The 20,111-nt window shown below is 38.7% G+C and overlaps 2 protein-coding genes across 3 annotated transcripts in view; one reads left to right on the top strand and one right to left on the bottom strand.

The window, feature by feature from the left end:
- Positions 1-820: 820 nt before the first annotated feature.
- Positions 821-17,595, bottom strand: LOC148742752 (VWFA and cache domain-containing protein 1-like). 2 transcript variants are annotated; one of them, XM_088759337.1, is made up of 15 exons: positions 16,572-17,595; positions 14,613-15,206; positions 13,433-13,571; positions 12,615-12,898; positions 11,948-12,083; positions 11,073-11,343; positions 10,442-10,638; positions 9,726-9,806; positions 8,412-8,721; positions 8,042-8,221; positions 7,411-7,751; positions 6,704-6,854; positions 4,059-4,273; positions 3,865-3,910; positions 3,097-3,210 (listed from the first exon to the last, which is right to left on the bottom strand). In XM_088759337.1, the coding sequence occupies exons 1-14, from the start codon at positions 16,719-16,721 to the stop codon at positions 3,897-3,899; spliced, it is 3,063 nt and encodes a 1,020-aa protein (XP_088615463.1). In that variant the 5' UTR covers positions 16,722-17,595; the 3' UTR covers positions 3,097-3,210; positions 3,865-3,896. The 2 variants fall into 2 exon arrangements, with proteins under 2 accessions (XP_088615454.1, XP_088615463.1); XM_088759328.1 differs by lacking the exon at positions 3,865-3,910 and having other exon boundaries at positions 821-3,210; positions 16,572-17,590.
- Positions 17,596-18,499: 904 nt separating this feature from the next.
- Positions 18,500-20,111, top strand: part of LOC148742751 (uncharacterized) — a 12,545-nt gene continuing 10,933 nt past the window's right edge. The window contains exon 1 of the mRNA XM_088759322.1: positions 18,500-18,777. Within this exon, the coding sequence (XP_088615448.1) occupies positions 18,741-18,777 (37 nt within the window). The 5' untranslated portion in view covers positions 18,500-18,740. The remainder of the gene's footprint in view (positions 18,778-20,111) is intronic.

The following is a 20,111-nucleotide window of genomic DNA, read 5'->3' as shown; positions in this document are numbered from 1 at the left end:
TGCCTACTTTCTCATCTGTGCCTTCTAGTCTCGCACTAATTGAAAGCCCAGTACTTGCGAGTGCACGTCAAATCCTTTGCCTTACCTGGCCTTTAATTTAGCTGTTTCGAGCAAGATTGTTTGGGTTTTTTTATTTCTCCATAACAATTCTTAATGCTGTTTTTTGCCAGTTTGCCAATCGTCAAACCAACAAATGCTCGCTTTCTGACTGAATCTCAACAATACCGTTCTCACAGAAAATCTACTGTGAAAACAGGATTTTGCCTTCACAGATAAACGGACTTAGAGGAACAACTCGATAAAATTCCTCTGGGAAAAGGCTTTTCTGGGGGTAGTTGCTGGCTGCGGGAACGTCGGGATCTATTACGGCTGTTGACTATCCTTGAGACAATGACTAGCAGCAACAAAGTTGGCTCCAACGTAGATTTGTTCTGTAAGCACTACCGAACAGATTTATTTCTGACGAAACTGGGTTTGACCTGGCTAGAACGGACTCGACCTGGCTTGACCAAAGAAAGCTCTACAAAACAGCTCTATTTAAGCCTTAAGTACAAGGGATTAGGTAATGCCATGAATTATCTAAAGGATCACGTAATCTACTACAACGCTTGGCTAGGCAGGGATTTCGCCTTTTACAATCACTCTCTAAAAGCTCTGGTGGATAACAACTACACAAAAGGCCATGACAGGTAGGCTTACTCTGGGGTCTTAAGTCGCCGTAACTTTGGGCGACTTTGGGAAATTTAAGGCGACTTAAGGCGACCTAAGCAAAATTGGCAGAAAAAACATTGCGACTTTAGGCGATTTAAGGCAACTTAAGGCGACTTAAAGTGATTTTATTTGACTGAAGTGATAAAATCAAAGTTAGCTAGGGTCTCTCCATGAACCTTAAAAGTATTTACAGAATCCCTTGCAATAAACACAGTAGTCGTTTTGGTTACTTTTGTATGCTCATAAGTCACCATAGTCTAAATATCTAGATTTCAGACCAATTTAGCAAAAAATAATTAGACAGAACTACTACAACAGTTATTGTTAAATTAAACAGTCAAAGCTAGTGAATAGATAGCCAGGAAACCAATTTTAGTTTAAAATGTTTAGACAGAATTACCACAACAGTTATTGTTAAATTATACAGTCAAAGCTAGTGAATAAATAGCCAGGAAAACATTATGGGTTATAAGCCCAATATCAAACAAACCTACCAAAAATATACATGTGAAGACACACATTTTTAATTTAAGAAAAGAGACATGATTCACATAAAACTATCAATAAATTTTATACATAATTAAATAAATCTTGATTATTTAATTATTTCACAAAGCTTCACAAATTATAAAATTGTTATCTTGGTAAACTTGTCACCCATATTTTTTGCCCCTTGCACTGTCAAATTTGACATGAAAGTTTGGCAAGTCGCATGCCTTTGACAGCATCCAATATTGCTCGGTCCTTTTCAGGGACCTAACCAATTCCCCATTTCAAAAACGAATGGGGGAGTGGGTCGAGTTTGCCACGCAAGTTTGTATGGGATCGTTACTCGGGACACAACTCCATTGTAAACAAATTTAGTAAACAAAGATTTGTGTCTTGAGTAACGATCCCAGACAAACTTGCGCGGCGAACTCGACCCACTCCCCCACTCGTTTTTGAAATGGGGAATTGGTTGTTGATCTCTACCCCTGTTAGACAAAACACACCAATACCTTACTAAGGACCATATGCTTAGGTCCTTCGTCAAAATACTTCCTTTCCAGTCTCTCCAACTACTTTTCTGGCCGCAGAAAACTTCGACGTCCCAGTTATAGGGAAGCTAATCTTTTTGGAAAATCTTTTTCCACTGTTGATCAGATCAGCAGGACCTCAGTTCAAGCATTCAAGTTTTATTTTTAGCCTGGTGGTAGCATTACAGGTTTAAGAACATTCATTGTACCTTACAACTGTCCAGAAACTAACGAATCACGAGCAAATTCTCCAAGCTGATAACTGGCTAAAGTCTGCGCCATTTTAATTCTCCCAGTAACCTTTGTGCCGTTGACTAGTTTCCATGCTTCGAAGTTAGGAGCGGGACAACGTTTGAAGGTTTCTCTCGCCAAGTACGCCCATTACAGCTGCCCAAAAATGCCATGCAATTTCAATTTGATCACGGCAATTTTAGATTAACCACAACAATTTCAATTTGACCACGGCAACTTCAAGTTAGCCACGGAAATTTCCATTTGATCACGGCAACTTCAATTTAACCACGGCAATATTAATTTCAAGTTGACCACGGCAATTAATTTTCCAAAAATAAACTATAATATTAATTATACTTGCAAAACTCCCTGAAGAAGTCAACGACAGTTGGACGAAACGCGTCGGAAATTAAAAAGTTTTACAACTAATGTTCGCAGAAGTACTGCTCACTAGTTTATATTTTAAATCTCCGTTGACTGTGTCGCGAAACAACTTGAGCCATGAATCAAATTGAAATTGCCGCGCTCAAAAATTAAAAATTGCCTTGGTAAAAGTAAAGTTGCCGTGATCAAATTGAAATTTCCGTGGTTACCTTGAAGTTGCCGTGGTCAAATTGAAATTGCAGTAGTTAAACTGAAATTGCCGTGATTAAAGTGAAATTGTCGTGGCACGTTTGGGCCACAGTAGCCCATACTATTTGCTATTACAGAAAAATTTCCTTTACTTTACCTCGAATTGTGTCACTAGTAGGATTTTCTTTCCGCATTGCAAGCAGGTAAGCAGTCAGTAGACACAAAGTGGACTTTTTCTGTTAGAGTGGATTGGAAAGAATGCAGGCCATGATGTCTACGCTTTGCTGAGCTTAGCATGGTTTCATAGTTTCTACGTTGAGTTTTATATATTTTTAGCGCTAGCAGAAAAACTCGAACTTAAAATCCAATCGTTACATAACGAAATGAAAGCTCACATGTCAATTTAACTACGGGAACTACTGGCGGGTTCCGGGCAATTCCGCGTATACCACGTCACGTGGAGGTGCGGTAGCCTCGTAAGGAACTACTGCTCTATCAGGCAAGTCTTCAGCAGGGACGTCTTGTGCAGGCAAGTCTTCAATACCACGGCGAAATTTGCGATACCAAATTAGAAGACCAGTGATGATGATGAGGAACATTAGTGATCCGAGAAGAAGAATGCCTGCGATAGCTCCTCCCGACAGTTTTTTGTCATCGTCTGTTAGACTGTCTACGACTGAAGTTATAATTGAAAGTAATACAGACGTTAGTGATGTGAAAAGTGTACAACGCAAGAGTAAAATACTTAGCCCATTCTCACTGGCTAACTTGAAAGTGATCAGTGAGGTTTTTTCCACCTCTAATGAGACTTAAGGAAACAAAACGGCTTCCCGTTTCTCTTTAGTTGTCGATAGGGCAAACAGTCTAAGAGGACAGTTTAGTCTTTTTGCAAAGACGCAGCAAGGAGTTCTTAAAGAGGTGGGGATCACAACCACATCATCAATCCAACTATCAGGTAGACGTCCACGCTTTAAGCTACAAATTTAAAGTGACATTTTTTAAGCTGTGTAGATTCTCCAGTTTCATCCTTTTCACCTTCTAAATCGTTAGCGGTGTGTCTTATCGAATTTAAAAATATCTCTTAGTTGAAGTGGGGGGGGGGGGGCTCTACTAACACCCCAGGACCTTCCCTTAGCTGCACCCCTGAATTACATATTAGATTTACGAGATCTTTACAAGTTATCTACATACATATACGTCACCGGAAAAAAAGCGTGTTCCCTCTTGAAATTAGTGAGTTTGACAAGATCCAAAGCCTAAATCATTAACCCCGAAAGTGACATGGAACGCAACACCGTGGTCACTATAGGACAAAAAATAAAGTGCTCACCCATCTCCAGTTGAGTTTTTCAAAGAAGATTTTTATCCTATCGGACCTAAGATTAAAATACCTATTAGACGATATTAAAAAATTCCCTGCATAGGCAATGGAGAGGTTTTATCCGTGAACGTGACTTGTGAACACCGATCCCGTGACAGAGAATAAGTCATATCAAAGAATAAACGGAAGCATACTCGCCTTACCGTAACAAACACTTCTGTCAGAGCAATATTTGGTAGTAAGTGAGTTGTTGTTTTTGTCGCGTACACACCAGTAGCAACCTACGACCCCAGCACAGGATTCCCAGTCCGGATAAGTAACGCAACGTGGATCAAAACACTTTGGTAATCCTGTTGTATGCGGATCGTTAACATTTTCGACGGACAAAATATTTCTTGACGGGGGACAAAGAGGGACTCTACGAGGCAATCATCGATTTAGTATAACACGATAACTGTAAAAGTTCTCGCTCGCTCATCGGTCGAGAACTGTTGTCAATTAACAATTATTCCAGGAGTGCGCGCTGGATATGAGGTGATAAATAGCCAACGAGGCCCGTAAGGCCGAGTTGGCTACACTCATCTCATATCCAACAGGTTCGAATGGAACAATTGTTTTCATAAAAACGCCTTAAAATATACATAAATCTTCCCAACTCTATTTTGTAGGAACAAACAGAATGTTACAATCTACAAAAACAATTTTGGTTTAAACTTGTCTTAAAGTGCACCCAAACCCAAAAATTTTTTTCGCTTAACGAAATAAGCGTATTTTTTGGAGTACTTCTGTGCAAAAATTTTTTTATTTGCTGAAATCTTCAATTTTCTGTGCCCTGTCAAAATACGGAAAATCGGCCGCCATCTTGCCCCACGACCGAGTTTAAAGAGGAATGGCTCTAGCGGGTAATGTGACGTCAAATCGAGAACACAAAAGTCTGCATTTCACACATTTTTACTTGTTTGGGAAGGTTGTGGTCGATATAGTCCGAAAATATGCCGACTAAGTGTGTTGTATGAGGATGTAGCAACGTGCGAAATTTGCAAGAGAGTATCGCGCTTCATACATTACTCATACATCACACTTAGTCGGCATATTTCGGACAATATCGACTACAACCTTCCCAAACAAGTGAAAATGTGTGAAATGCAGACTTTCGTGTTCTCGATTTGACGTCACATCATCCGCTAGAGCCATTTCTCTTTAAACTCGGTCGTGGGGCAAGATGGCTGCCGATTTTCCATATTTTGACTGGGCACAGAAAATTGAAGATTTGAGCAAGTAAAAAAATTTTTGCACAGAAATACTCCAAAAAATACGCTTATTTCGTTAAGCGAAAAAAAAATTTGGGGTTTAGGTGCACTTTAAGCCTAAAAGCGGAGCTCGCATTTTTTTTTTTCTGTACGTCTTAAGGGCACAACGCCTTACCCCGGCCAGGAGTCGAACCCGGGTCTTCCGACTTGGAGCTCAGTGTACTAACCACTAGACTACTGGACAAAGCCATAAAGCTGGCGTGCCCGCGGCTCAGTTAACCGTGCATGCTAAAAGTAGCACTTGTACGGACGACCGTACGGTCATAAGTCCAAAGTTTTTCGGCTTGATGGGTTACTACTACCATTTTGCATAAAATGAGTGGGCGACAAAAACAAGTCAGGGTAACAGTCTGTTGCCATCCATTACTTACTGACATTTCTTTGTAGAAATAAAAACAACAACAACAAAGCAACAATCGATCATGTAACTCGCGGTTCAAATTCCGAAAACTTCGTCGCATAACATAAAAATTTCGATGTTAAAAATTTCTTCATGAAAATCAAGCCACCACAATTTTTCATTGTCTACAACTACATTAATCATAGAAGTGACGTCAATAATGTTCAAAGCCAAAGTTATGAACACGTTTCAATACATTCTCTTGACACATTCGGTACCACAAAATTTATTTTGAAATCAGTTTTTGCGGAAAAACCAAAATGATTCGAGAGAGAGAGAGAAAGAATGAATAAGTTATTCATCGGCTAAGGGTCGTGGCGAAAATCTTTGCCTATAAATGCTGCTTAGTCGACAAAACAAAATATATTAATGAAAAGTTGCAACGAAGCTAAGAAGGTTCTGGGCGTCCAACATGCAACACATAGGATAACCGCCCACCGAATGGCCGAGAATACGGCTCGCTCTCGGAACCAATCAGATTGCAAGATTTGTAGAATACCGCCCGCTCACGCACATGCATCGAGGAAAAGAATAAATAACCTTCGCTTCTTGCTTCTTGACAATGATTCGCGACCAATGAGCGCGCAAGAATTTCTACAGTTATCGTTAAAAGTCATTTTAAAAGTGACAATATGACAACGGGTACAAGAGGTAGCCCATAAACCATAATGTACTTATTGACCAAGAGCCAAATATTTTTCAGCACAGACTGACCTTACTCAGTAAACAAGCATTTATCGTACGACCACTAAGTTTTGAAAATTTCGAAATTATCTTTTAACCTGAATAGGATACGATAAACTGGCGCGCACGGGAAAACCACTAAAAAAGTTAACATAAAATTTCATCCTTTGTTTTTCCGAGTCAGAACAAAGAACTCACAATTCATCGAGAAACGTGACTTATTTTCTCATTTTTGCTCACTACTGTCACTAATTTTTTGCAACAACAGCAAACAATGTTTTTGCAACAAAGCCACACAAGTGTACTGGGCCCAGACAGGCACACGTCAACCCGTCCGGCCCTAAAGGCGTCAGCTTTCACCGGGTTTCCTCTGGGATCGCACGAGTGGGGCCGGACGGGTCATATGATAAACGACGGTATCTTATATACGTGAACACTTTTACCACTTGCCTACCTACTGAAGGGAAACGCGTTTGTACAGTAATCGAAGCTAAGTTCTGAAGAGCATGGGCAATGGCAAGCCAATTCATCTGTCCCGGAGCACATTCCATCGCCGGAGCAGGAGCAAGACTTCATTGGGCAGTCTCTTTCTTGCAATTTGATACCTGGAAATATGTATTAAATTCATTGTAACGAAAGGACGCTTTGTCACCGCTAGCCTGACTTCTTACGTGGTCATGGTACCGTCATAAACCTTTTTTTTGGGGGGGTGGGAGGGGGGGCAGGAGGCAATTTTCGTGATCTTTCTTGATATTTTGTCATCTTCAAAATGATTGCAGTTACCCTTGGTCCATCTCTGACATAATTTGATAAAAACAGTGCTTTTACTGAACTTAAACCACAACCAATAAGGACCTTTGCACATTATATTTCAGTCTTGCCTTTGCCAATCGGCATTGAGCGACCAGTCTCCCTCATTTAATTCTGTTATGTGGGGGAGGGTTTCGCCTGGGTTGGAGCATGACATATTATCGCCGTACAACATAACTTGTATATGTCAAGGATAACACGTCTGTTAACTGTTTCCAGAAGCACTCGGTTTTTCATTTGTCGTTAAAATTAAATACTTTTGTAAGATGTAATATGTGTCATTGCACAATAATAACATTGCAAGAAAAAAGGAAAACCTCTTGTTATAGCCTACCTCTTGTTATAGCCTACCTAAAATGAGATTGCTTCCGTTCACTTGGGAAAGCTGGTACTTTCTGCAGCGTTTGCCGTTACTTAAAGTGTTTGCACCCCGACTCGATAGCTGAAGTTCATAAAATGATTCTAGTTTCAGCTTGCTTAAATCTCGACACTGCTTTCTTTCCATATATCTCCTATTTATGAGATCTTCGGCCAAGTCTTTATCTTTCTCAGTGATATGAACATATTCCACTGTTTTTGCAGGAGCATTAGGAAATATAAAATCATCATAAAGGATGAGAAAGCCAGCTTTATCCAGCAAAAAGCAAGTATAGTTGACGCTTTTGCACTCAGGATAGACATCTATCAGGAGTCTGTAAAAGGCAAAAACTGTGATTACTTAAATTGAGCAAGCGATTGGTTCGAGCAAATCATTTCTTTTATTAAACTGGTAGGTCTTAGTCACTTACTTAGCCGCGCACAAACTCACTCACACGTACTCACGCACTTACGCTCTCACGCACTTACGCACTCACGTACTCACACACTCACACCACACTCAGTCACACATTCACTCTCTCAGTAATACCCTTGCTGATTTGCAATTGCCTTTCCATAATGGAGACATACAAGATATAAATAACTTAGTCATCAAAAACGCTACCTTTGGAAGAAGGAAAGTGGGATATCAGCTCCAGTGACTCCAAACAAGTGATCGGTGGTGTTGTCACGTTTTCCAAGATAAAGGCTTTGAGCCACACTTATAACTAGTCCTGCTCCATCGGCGTCCATAAATGGGGTTGTTAAAGTAACCAATCCTCTGTTACTCACAGCTAAATTGTACCTGTGAATGATTTATATTATTCTGATGAGATATGTTGAAATGAGATTTTACATATTCACACATGCAGTGCATTCATGAATAGTAGTTTTCTCAAGTTGGCGGCTTTGCATATTCCTATTCACCTCGCTCATACAGAAAAATTCGCAAAAAATAATTTAAAGAATTTTGATTAGCAAACGAATATCATTACCATGGACGCCTGGTTGGATTAAATGACTTCGCTAACAAGGTTCCAGGTTTTTGTAAAAATATGCCATTTGCTGTTCCAATGTATTGTCGAACCAGGTATCTCACGTAATCTTTTGACCCCCGAATCCAGATATCTTCGACCATTCTTGTAACTGTAACTGTGTCCCGTACGCCAAGCTTAAATCCAGGGTTAGGTGCATTTTTCTGTTCCATATACTTCTGGTATGCGTCTACAGTAGACGCGTTCTCGCTCGAACCAAGATAGTTGTACGGATCTGTGAAGGCTTCAGCACTGAATTTCACAACTGCACCTGAGGAGTTAAATAAGGGGAAAAAATTATTTCGGAAGTCTTTTATTCAAAACCTAGGGTTACTGTGAAGACTGACACAGCATATTAGTGGAGGATGCCAAACCCAAAGAGGAGCAGCTGATTCTGGCAAGTCTTAGTTTCCGAGATTTTTTAAAATGCCCTACCCCTTTGGGGAAATTCCCCACTGAAAAGTTGTTGAGTAACCTTTCGGCTTTCTCCAAAAATTGAAACGTATTTTTAAAAAATAGGAAAATAATAGGTACTTTCTGAATTTATTTGAACAATTAAGTTCATATATTAAAGTTCACAAGGCAACCAGGTGGACAATCAGACATGGTTTGACGCTACTCTGGTTTAAAGATTTACTAAATGTAACCGAAAAGTTACAAGAGTCCCTTTTACAGTGGTGGGCTTGGTGGCCAAGCCTTTGAACAGGAGTGAGGCTAAGGATGACCCTGTTGTGATAGAGACCTGTATCTAGTTAGCGTGATAACAAAGTAATTTGCATTTGAAAGGCAGCAACATCTCTATCATAACAAGGTCACCCTAAGCCTCACTCCTGTTCGAAGGCTTGGCCACCAAGCCCACAACTGTAAAAAGGACTATTCATAGACCCAACGTTTTGACACTGCTGTCGAGTGCCTTCATCAGGAGCGATCTAATCGTTACAACAAGAGTTCCTTTTATATGCCCACTAATTAGCTGCTCTTTTTTTCTGACGAGGTGTAAATAGACAGGCGTCAGGTAGTTAGCCGCTATCGTCACGATTTAAAGGAGCGTGGGCGAGGTTGATATGCCAGGCTTCCCGAAACTTTACTCAGGAGGGCTGACTATCTACCATCTTCACTTGATTTTGAAAATTTTCCTCCATAAATATCAAAATAACATTCCTCGCGCGATTTCTATTGTATAATACCTTTTCCCTTACTAAATATACAAAGATTATAAAAGTTACCAGACGGATTGCACGTAGCCCTTTTTAAGCGTTGATATTATTGAAATACCTTTGGAAGCATATCTAGTAAAGTGGACACATGGTTCTTCAAGTTTGACAAGGTCCAAACGATGGTAAGCAAACTTTGCAGCTGACGAAAAAAAGCGTCAAGAAAATTCGTTGAGTGACAAACAAGCACTATTTTTTGCTTTGGGTCCGAACAGCAGTAGCACTATATAGCACTTATCATGGTCTCATTGTCTTCATATAACTACTTTTGGAGAAAAGATTTCACTTAAACCTATGAGAACTTCTGAGATGAAAACCTCACAACAAGTTCATTTTTAGTCAACCATTCAATATTATATCTATCGAAATTAAATGGATGTACAACAACTTGATTTTGTAAAAAGTGCTATTTATCTCTTTAGAGCAAGATGACAGTGGCCGATGCCGCCGTCCTTTTCCTTGTCGTTGTCCCTATCTTTGTCTTTGTCCTTGCCATAGTGGTTGTCGTCTCGCACTTTTAAGCAATTTCTGAGTTTTGCTGTATCCTGTCTCATAACGTAGTGTTGTATCCAAACAAGCAACTTAACTGTTCAGAAGAAAAATTACAATACCACATACAACGCAAGTCTTAAATATCGTCTACATTAGCATACCTAATTACAACTATCTGAAAACTGTCTGACAAGTACATGACATTTTTACAAGTATGAACGTAACACCTTGACTGCTACGCTACACGTAGTACTAAATGGTGGCGCAAAAATAGAATCTCCGTACCTGGAGAGATTGTTTGCTTGTCTAAACTTCTTTCGCTGTCACCAACAGGAACTACAATTGCAACAGTGAAACTGGTTTCCGGAATGGATTTCCAGTGGTACGTTGAATTCAACTCTACAACTCTGACTCCCTCTATTACTTTACCACCGCGCGCCAGAAATTGCTTTGACACAAAAGTTTTATTTCCTTCACCACCCCTTTGAAAACCAAAATCGTATCTTAGATCATTTATAACAATGTAAGAAAAGTTCGCAAAAATAAAACAATTCAATAATGCTTTCCTGTCCTTGTGTTTTTCTTCTTTTTTAAGCCAAACGAATGAGTACTGAGTTCTCCCCCACTTTTGTTGTTTTGTTTTTTGTTTTGTTTTTTTTATTCGCTCCTTAAATTAATCATTTGCCGTACGGTATGAAAAAAAATTCTTTTGTGCCTCCACCTGATTGACAGTTTTCCACAGAGCAAATTCAGAGGCTGTTAAGGTCGGCATAGGAAAGACACAACGACGAAAAAAGTATTTCTACGCTTTGAAACATAAGAGATATGGAGTCCTCCTAAACCTTCTCTTAAAGACATGGAAAAACTTAAAGTAATTACAGTGGTAAAAACAAAAGGAAATTGCATCGATACAAACCGCATAATAGATTTTACAATGTCACCAAACTGCGGCTCCGGTTCCAAGTTAGCTATGTCTATGAAAACAGGGTCGTCAAAGGCCTGTGGTGCTGGCAGAAGGGGATGTATCATGGCCCTTCCAAATCTATTTGCCATAAAGGCATAGCTGGCTTGTCCTCTTTGGAGGTAGTTAATTTGGTACTGAATATCTTCCATGCTGACGTCTGTACCCACCACACCGATGAACTTGTTCTCATGATACACAGGTAATGCAATTGTGGTTAAGAGACCTTCGGCGAGAAGACAAAAACAATATTGGTTTTGACGAACAAGGAGGATCCCGTCTCAAAGTTTATATGTTTATATAGATATAATTGTCGTCATGCCATTTGACTTTTTTACAATACAATACAATATTCTTTATTTAACGAAGGTGACGTAATTAACCCAATGAGTTATCTAACTTACGGCCTGATGGGCTTAATGGCTTGTAAGAGAGCTGTGGGAGAGCTGTGGGAGAGCTGTGAGAAAAGGCTGAAAGATATATTTCTGCTCTTGTATGATTGTTTGTTTGTGAGTTTATGCAGCTAAAATACATAAGACCTAAGTTGGGTAGAAGTTGCATGCAAGGAGTTGGATAGCCTGGTAAAAGTTTGCTTTACCAGTGTATGGGACCATAGGATTGGCAAAAAGTGAGAGAGACTTGTTTCTTTTTTCAAGAATCTAGCGATGTAGTGGCTCCGTCTAATCAATTCCTATCGCTTACTTGGCTTATGGGTTTTTCTTTCACGTCCAAATAATACAAACGGTGTTGATTTAACCGTCTCAATTTAAAAACAGAGCTATTTAGACCGCTTATGACGGTAAATGATGCAAATTGTACAAGAGGCATACCAATTCCAAAGGCATCTAGGTAAGGAACGGAAACAACAGGTTTATGACTAGCTGCACTTTTGGAGAAGAAGTCGTAGTACTTTCCCATGGCTTCCCTCAGATTCGATGTATCATTGATACTGGTATATTTTCCAGCCTAAAGGAAAAGATATATGATATGGATCAGTAATTATTTCTCGCCTAATAGGGGGGGGGGGATGTCATGGTTTTAGGGAGAATGGAGGGAGGATCAGTCGTCACCGACAGAACTATGCGGTAATCAGGTTAATTTTATCGTGGCACAACCAAAATCCTCCGATGCTGCCCCTCCTTCAGGCCCCAACCTCCCCCCCCCGGCGATAAATTGCGAGCTGTTCCATATATCTTGTAAATCTCCAGCCTCACTTGCTCATTGAAATTCGGACTCGTCGTGATTAAGGGCTAGTGCTGAGCAGAAGGACGTTGAATGCCGTAGTGATAAAAGAAAGGTAAAAGGGGGAGATTATTGAGGAAAGAAGAAGGTAGAGCAAGACCTGAAATGGGGACACGAAATAAAAAGGAGAAGGAGAAAAATGAAAATAAAGAAAAAAATTAAAATGGAAGTAAAAATGACATAACAATCAACGTATGTTTTTGGACAATTGCTTACATTGTTTAAATGGCTAATATGGTGCTTAAATTTACTGACCGTTACACTTTGTGTCTTGTCCACTCCATAGGAGGTGCCATCTTGGTTTGCAATGTCGAGGAGTATCTTCGTATAGACCAGCATTCCGTATGTCATGATCACTACCTTGTTATGCAGTTCAGCATTTCTGTCCTTAATTGTTTGCATTATATTTGCCTTATCGTCACTAGGCGTGCCGTCCGTAAAAAACATAATAATTATTTTCCTGGTACTGTTTAGACCATCGTAGGAGGCTTTGAGCAAACGGAAAGCAGCGCTGAAAGCTTTTGCATAATTGGTTACTCCTGAAAAGGTAGAAAAAAACTAAGAAATTGTGATCTTCAACTTGATCGCTAAAAAAGAGCACAGTAATTTACATAACATCATAAATGTGGCCATCTTGCCTTGACGGCCGCAGTGTGCTTTGTAAATCACCAAACATACGAATTGTCTAATACTAAGCATTAATAATCTGACATGATCGACTCGACTGACGCAAGATTTTTGGTCCTTTTTCAATGGAATTCCGTGTTTATCAACCTGGATCCGACTCGTTTAGTAACAAATAAAGAACGAAGCAGCAGACAGAAAGGGGGAGAGGAGGTTGGGGGAAAATGCGTAGCAGTAAGCTAACTGTAGTGGAAGCGGAAGTAATATGGTCCCATCATAGTTAGTAGAGGGGACTGGACCAGTCCCCTCTACTGACTATGGCCCCATCAAGCGATTTATATTAGGGGAAAGAATGACTTCTTATAACCAGAAAGAAGGTCTAATCTCAGAACACTTTCCAGTATATATACCTATAAGCATCTATTACAGACATGAATTTATAAGCTTACCTTCGGCTTTAAGACCTTCCAGATACCCCTTCAAATATCGTAGGTTTAAGGGAGTAGCTTCCGCTAAGCGCTCACTAAAGCAGTTACTGCCAAATTTTTCTGGTGTTGACGCTACCGTATTAAAAGAAACTACTCCAACCTAAATTGAAAATGCATGTAACAAGCATTAGGTTAAGTTGGCAAATGGATGGCCGACACTTTAAGCAAAACCTCGGCCGCTTAAGAGGAAAGTGTTTGGCGCCAAAATGCAGTCACAATGAATCTGGGGACGAACTAGCTTTTTTATGTTTAAATAGGCGCAAAGAATTTAAATACTTGTCTAACACTCAACCAAACACATCCGCTAAAAGAACATATAAAGAGCCGTGTAAAGATGTATGGATTACCCAACAGAATTGTAAGTAACATTTCGCTGCGAATATTTCAGCCCTTCAAGTGTAATTTCATATTTAAAACGCAATTCATTCATTTGCTTTGCAGTTTGACTGTTGCCGATGTTACCGTTGGCAACCAATGCAGAAATAAAACGGTTATCTGTGCATCTGTAGCTTTCAAATTTAAGTACCGCTTCGCTACGTGTAAGTGCGAATCACCTGATGAGTAACCAGGTGGATTCATGGTGACAAATAAAAATGTCATTCTAATTAGAAATGAGTATAAAGCTTAAATGTTTAAAATCCCGACGTTGCAGCCGAAACGTCAGCCTTCATTGGGAAAAGTGATATAAGAATGTTTGCAGAGAATATAATGTCGGAATGTTAACCTTTGAAATGTTATACCCATTTGCCCAGGTTGCGATTTTACTTGTCATTATGAATTCAAATGGTTACAGGTCCACTTTAAAACACATACATTTCTACAACGCGACCACTGCGACTGTTATTTGCACAATAACTAAAGAAATATCATTTTCGTGTTTTTTTACATCTTGAAACCATACTAGGTTGGTCGGATTGGTTTGTAGACTGCCTTGAAAAAAAAAAACGAGATTGGTTCCTTTTTGCAGTCTACACTGATAACACAAATTGTTGCTTACTTACGTATGCCTCCCACCAAATCTATAATTTCAATCAATTTTTCTTCAAATCATCCCACTAAATTGCCTCTCTGATCTCTCAATCTATTTCCCGGGATACTCTTGGGATTCCCTGTTACATGGTTTCCCTTTACGAAAACTTACTCGGTCTCTTGGTTTCATTGTGGAAAGAACTGTCTTTGCGGCTTCTTTGGTGACATTCATGCGATCAGTTCTCATTGAACCGCTTGTGTCTATAACTAGTACAACGTCCTTTGGTTCTGGCATTGCAGTTTCAACGTACCATGGCCTCAATCGAGGATCGTATCCTGAACACGAGGCTTGATCCGCAAAAGCTGGAAACACCGTCAACATGCCTTCCTCGGAACCAAAGTATTGCCACTTTATAAAGGGAAATTCATCAGAGATTTGCTTCATTTTCCTAACAAACAATTCGTCCAGGTATCGACGCTTCTTAGGAGCAGTCCCTGAAATCTTAACGCAAGCCCTTTGGAAGTCTACCCTTTGACGGAATCTGGCATCATATTGCAGGTTACTCGAATGATACTCTACTTGGCAACACTCCCATTGTCTAGAGTAAGTGTAAGATCTGTTGTATGACTCTTGCACTGCTTGCTTGAGTCTTTGCGTTACATTAAATCTCTCGGTGAATTTTTTGGTGATTTTAGAAGTTAATGAGAGGATTATTGATGCCCCACTCACTGATTCCTCATGGAACTGAAGCTTGTCAATTTGACCCTGAAAAGAAATACTCACAGTCAAAATGGACGAAGGTTTGATGATTAAGATGGGAAAATATCGTGAGCGGAAATTTAATGACATACACAGGATTATCTCTTAGTAAGATATCAGTTAAAAGAATAAAGGAAATATAAAGATAAAGAATATCATCATGATGGTTGGTCAAACAAGTATTATCTTAGAAAACTGTCAGCTACTCACTTATCTCCATAAAATTCAACATCGAAGAGTTAAGTACTCTCTCATTTTCTCCCTGCTTTACACTTTAAACCCACTTTCTTATTTTCACTTGTTTATAAATAAGACCTTTGATAATTAAATTTGATAGTCTAGTCCCTTAAACTATAGCACTAGCTATACATGGGCCGGGCCAATTATAACAAGTAAGTTAAGGAAAGAAAGTCAATATCAGTTTTGTTGTTGTAATAGCTGAAACGAGACAATCGTTGAACTTCAAAATACAAGAAACTCATCACTAAACAGATGATCTATAAACGGAGTGATTAATCGGAAGCACGGTTGATGAATATCTTCCACATTGTCATTGTAGAGGCAATTGGTGAAGGACTAAGTAATGAATTGTAATCAAGTAGTGATTTACGCATTCGGCCCATTTAACACCATTTTGCGTGACAAGGTGAATATTAAAAAACCAGGAAAGATTTATTACTCGACGTTTCGGGGTCATCATGACTCCATTATCAAGAGACTAGTTTAAAAACATGCAAATAAGGAAAGGTACAAGAATAGCATAAATTAGACTGAACGGCTTAAACAAACACCTTGGCGCGGATGGAATCCGTTTGCACGTTCAGTGTTGGCTTACGCATGCGAATATACAACATTTCATTAACAAGCAATTCAACGTCATCACGAAATGTAACGGCAAATTTGATTGCCTTGTTAATGAAATGTTGTATATTCGCATGCGTAAGCCAACACTGAACGTGCAAACGGATTCCATCCGCGCCAAGGTGTTTGTTTAAGCCGTTCAGTCTAATTTATGCTATTCTTGTACCTTTCCTTATTTGCATGTTTTTAAACTAGTCTCTTGATAATGGAGTCATGATGACCCCGAAACGTCGAGTAATAAATCTTTCCTGGTTTTTTCTATGCCTTTGCTTTAGCAAATCCCTGCTGATCAAGGTGGATATTTGTCATGAAAATGCATGATTACAATTGGTTACCACCCTTAACGGTTTACAATCATGCGAAATCCAAGATGGCGGCCGTTAAGGCTGACGCAAAAGAAATAATTACCAAATCGGAGCTAATCAAAGCATTTGCTGCCCGTTGTTGCAGCACTTAGGCTCTTTCACCAACCAGCGTGTACTATCAAAGAAAGAGAGGGTACTTCAATACCTGTATTTCTGCGACGCGAAGTCCATCTGTGGCCAGTCTAGCAAGTGCTTGACTTAATTTTCTCCCGTTAAGCAAAGCTGAGACGTTATTCAACCACGTAAGCTCGCAGAGAAAAACCGTTGACAACATAACAATTCCCAATCGAGCCATGAATACGTACGTGGCGCACCTGGTACGCGGGCACTATCGCCTACTCTTGAAATTTCGTAGGTGCTAAAAGTTGGAATCACCTGAAACCCGCTGAAACCATCTGAAACCAACTGAAACCAACTGAAACCATCTGAAACCATCTGAAACCATCTGAAACCACCGATGAAACCACCTGAAATTTTCTTAGGTAGCGGAAGTTAAAGCCACCATTCATCAGCTATATTCTGTCATTTGCAATAAAATACCTTGCAAAAAATCCACATATGTTTCACTTTTGCACAAACAAAGTCAGTGAAATTCTAGGTCACGCTCTAAATTCGTCTCTGATTAAAAAGAAACACAATGTTCAAAATTTCCTTACAAAGTTTGTAAATCTTCAGGCCTTCCTGGGCTTTTTCATATATAATTTGCATGATCCCGTCGAAAAAACTTCACGTATTTCTTTCGATTTAAAACAGTTTCTTCTATGCATTCGCGATCGCATGTTGTTATTGTCACGCAAGTGCTTTGTCAAGAGATGAATTCGCATATTCCCGTGCAACTCCCAGCCATTCGTAGAGCTAATTGAGTGTATTTTCAACAAGAACAATGGAATGTTTCCTTGAAAACCTGTTCGTGGTGCCTATTCTGTACTGTAGGGCATTATTTTCGATATCCGTAAGCCGGGCTCCCTGTGGATAAACTCGATTGTTAACACTTATTTTCTGATGTTACCCGTAATTTTATGGGTGCTTTCATGTTGTTTTAAATTGTTTCGAGATATTTTCAGGTCATTTCAGATGGTTTCCTTGGGGGTTTCAGATGGTTTCAGGTGGTTTCATCGGTGGTTTCAGATGGTTTCAGATGGTTTCAAGTGGTTTCAGGTGGTTTCAGGTGATTCCAACTTTTAGTACCTACGGACCCTTTAAGGGGTTGATGACTTGATAAATTCTAATGGGAAAAGTATTTGTCATTTCAAGGCCGAACAATTGTAACTAAGGAAGTAGATGGGCATTGTACAACATTTTCCTTATCTTCACAATAGTAAATTCATCCACAATGCATTTTTATTTTTTTAATTCTTTATTCTAATGACGTTAAACTTAACTTAACATAATCAACCACTACCCACAAATAGCATAGCTAGTCTCGGCGGGCAGTGTGTGGACGCTAAAACATCTCACAAAAATTTCGGTTCAATAAAAGATTCAATAAATATACAAGAAACAGAAATTAAATATTAAATCATTAATTTAAAAACAGAAATGACAGTATGAGATAAAAATACAGAAATAGAAACACATGACAATAACTAAAAGAATACATAAGTTATACACTACTATTAACTGGATTTAACTTTTGACACATCATTGATTATTCGTTCCACGTCAACATAACTATCTTGAACAAAAAATTCCATCTGAGACTCGTTCGCCTTTCTTCAAACGGGCATTTGGGCGTCTGCGGATATAAACCATTATAATTTGAAGGAAGATATTCCATAAGAAGGAAGATTAATTAGGTCTGCTTAACATAATCAACCACTGCCCGCAAATAGCATAGCTAGTCTCGGCGGGCAGTGTGTGGACGCTAAAACATCTTACATAAATTTCGGTTCAACAAAAGATTCAATAAATATACAAGAAACAGAAATTAAATATTAAATCATTAATTTAAAAGCAGAAATGACAGTATGAGATAAAAATACAGAAATAGAAACACGTGACAATAACTAGAAGAATACATAAGTTATACACTAGTATTAACTGGATTTCACTTTTGACACATCATTGATTATTCGTTCTACGTCAACATAACTATCTTGAACAAAATTTGCCATCTGAGATTCGTTCGCCTTGCTTCAAACGGGCAGATATAAACCATTATAATTTGAAGGAAGATATTCCATAAGAAGGAAGATTAATTGGGTCTGCTTCATAAAAGTAAATTAAGTGGCGACTGGAAACGGCAGAAATCTTGCGTTCCCAACTAAGACGTCTTAATTTCCGCATTATTGGTCAGGATTCAAGCTCAGGCTCAATGATCTCGCTTATATTGGCAGTAACTATCGCTTTTGGTAAGTCAAATCGTTTTTGATAACAACATATTACAGTACATCTTTACTCATGCATCTATCGAAATTCTTATTGAAATTTTCGCGACCGATCAAATGCTCTCCTGAAACGATATTTTGCTCAGAGTTTGTAGATAGAGAAACTTTCATTCTGACTTGAACTGAGTACCCAGATGTTGACAGTAACGATCTTAGATAAAGCAAATTCTTTCGGATTCAACACAAAGATAAAAGAGTGAGAGAAAAGATTACAACAACATAGGAAATTAATAATGCTGACTCTGTTATCGTAAAAATAAGTAAAACAATAGGGATGATTGCAAAGCTGAGGTACTTCGTTCCCTCTACTATCCTTGTAAATATTTACAATTCATTATTACAATTATTACAATTCATTATTACAATTCATTATTACAATTACAATTCATTAATTCTACCTTATATAACTTATGGACTCCTTGCCTGGGGCAATGCGTCAAATGCTTATTTAAACAAGATTTTAGTTCTTCAAAAGCGAGTTTTGCGCTTAATCTATTTCACCGATCGAAGAGAGCATGCCATCCCTTTATTTGCCAAAGCAAAAATTCTGCCTGTTACGTTCCTATATTATGAAGCCGTAAGTAAACTTATGTTTGACGTGCACAACCAGAGGGCTCCCATTAATATTTTGAAACTATTTACTAAAACATCTCATATTCATACCTACAATACTCGATCATCCAAATCGCAGCTCTTTAGTACAAAGTAGTCTAGACTTAACCTACAAAAAAAGGCTTTCTCGCGTGTTGGTGTCAAAATTTGGAATAAGATACCGAAAGAATTCAAAACGTTATCAAAACATTCCTTTAATAAACAAATTAAAACGTCTTTATTTCAGATACTAGATAATGAAGATTCTTATCTTGATGTTGAAAAGATCTCCTCTAAACTTAAGGACTGCATAATTAAAACAAATTGATCCGATTGCTTTCAGTACTAATGTATTTGCTTCTATACTTTATTGAACAACTATTGATGTATTTGCCAGCTATGCTTCTTTTTATAATTTAACAATATCTAATTATTTAGTTTTTAATTTTCTTTATATATTGTAAATAATGTTTGTTGATGATTGACCCGCCTCGAATAGCAAATTTGCTATCTGCGGGTGAACATAATCTAAATCATTTTGTAAGAAAAAGAAAAATAAAGTGTGTGTGAATGCTTTCAGCTGCTAGGGATGAAAAATGCTCTTGGGGCTAGGTTCTTTGCACATACGTCAATGGAATATTGCTCTGTCATAACGCTGTGGTCTTCTTACAACTTTAAATCATGTTTTAGAGCTTCCGTTATCAAGA

The sequence above is a fragment of the Stylophora pistillata genome, chromosome 1, assembly GCF_964205215.1.
Source record: "Stylophora pistillata chromosome 1, jaStyPist1.2, whole genome shotgun sequence".
In the NCBI taxonomy this organism is placed as follows: Eukaryota; Metazoa; Cnidaria; class Anthozoa; order Scleractinia; family Pocilloporidae; genus Stylophora; species Stylophora pistillata.
Note: the sequence above shows the minus strand (reverse complement) of the source record. Positions and strands in the feature narration are given on the sequence as shown.

Excerpts from the sequence above, each read along its gene's own strand:
- LOC148742752 (XM_088759328.1), bottom strand. The coding sequence starts at position 16,721 with ATGGCTCGATTGGGAATTGTTATGTTGTCAACGGTTTTTCTCTGCGAG. Across the intron at positions 13,572-14,612 it reads CAATGAAACCAAGAGACCGA|GTTGGAGTAGTTTCTTTTAA; the intron begins GTAAGTTTTCGT and ends TTTTCAATTTAG. Across the intron at positions 7,752-8,041 it reads CCACTTTCCTTCTTCCAAAG|ACTCCTGATAGATGTCTATC; the intron begins GTAGCGTTTTTG and ends TGCCTTTTACAG.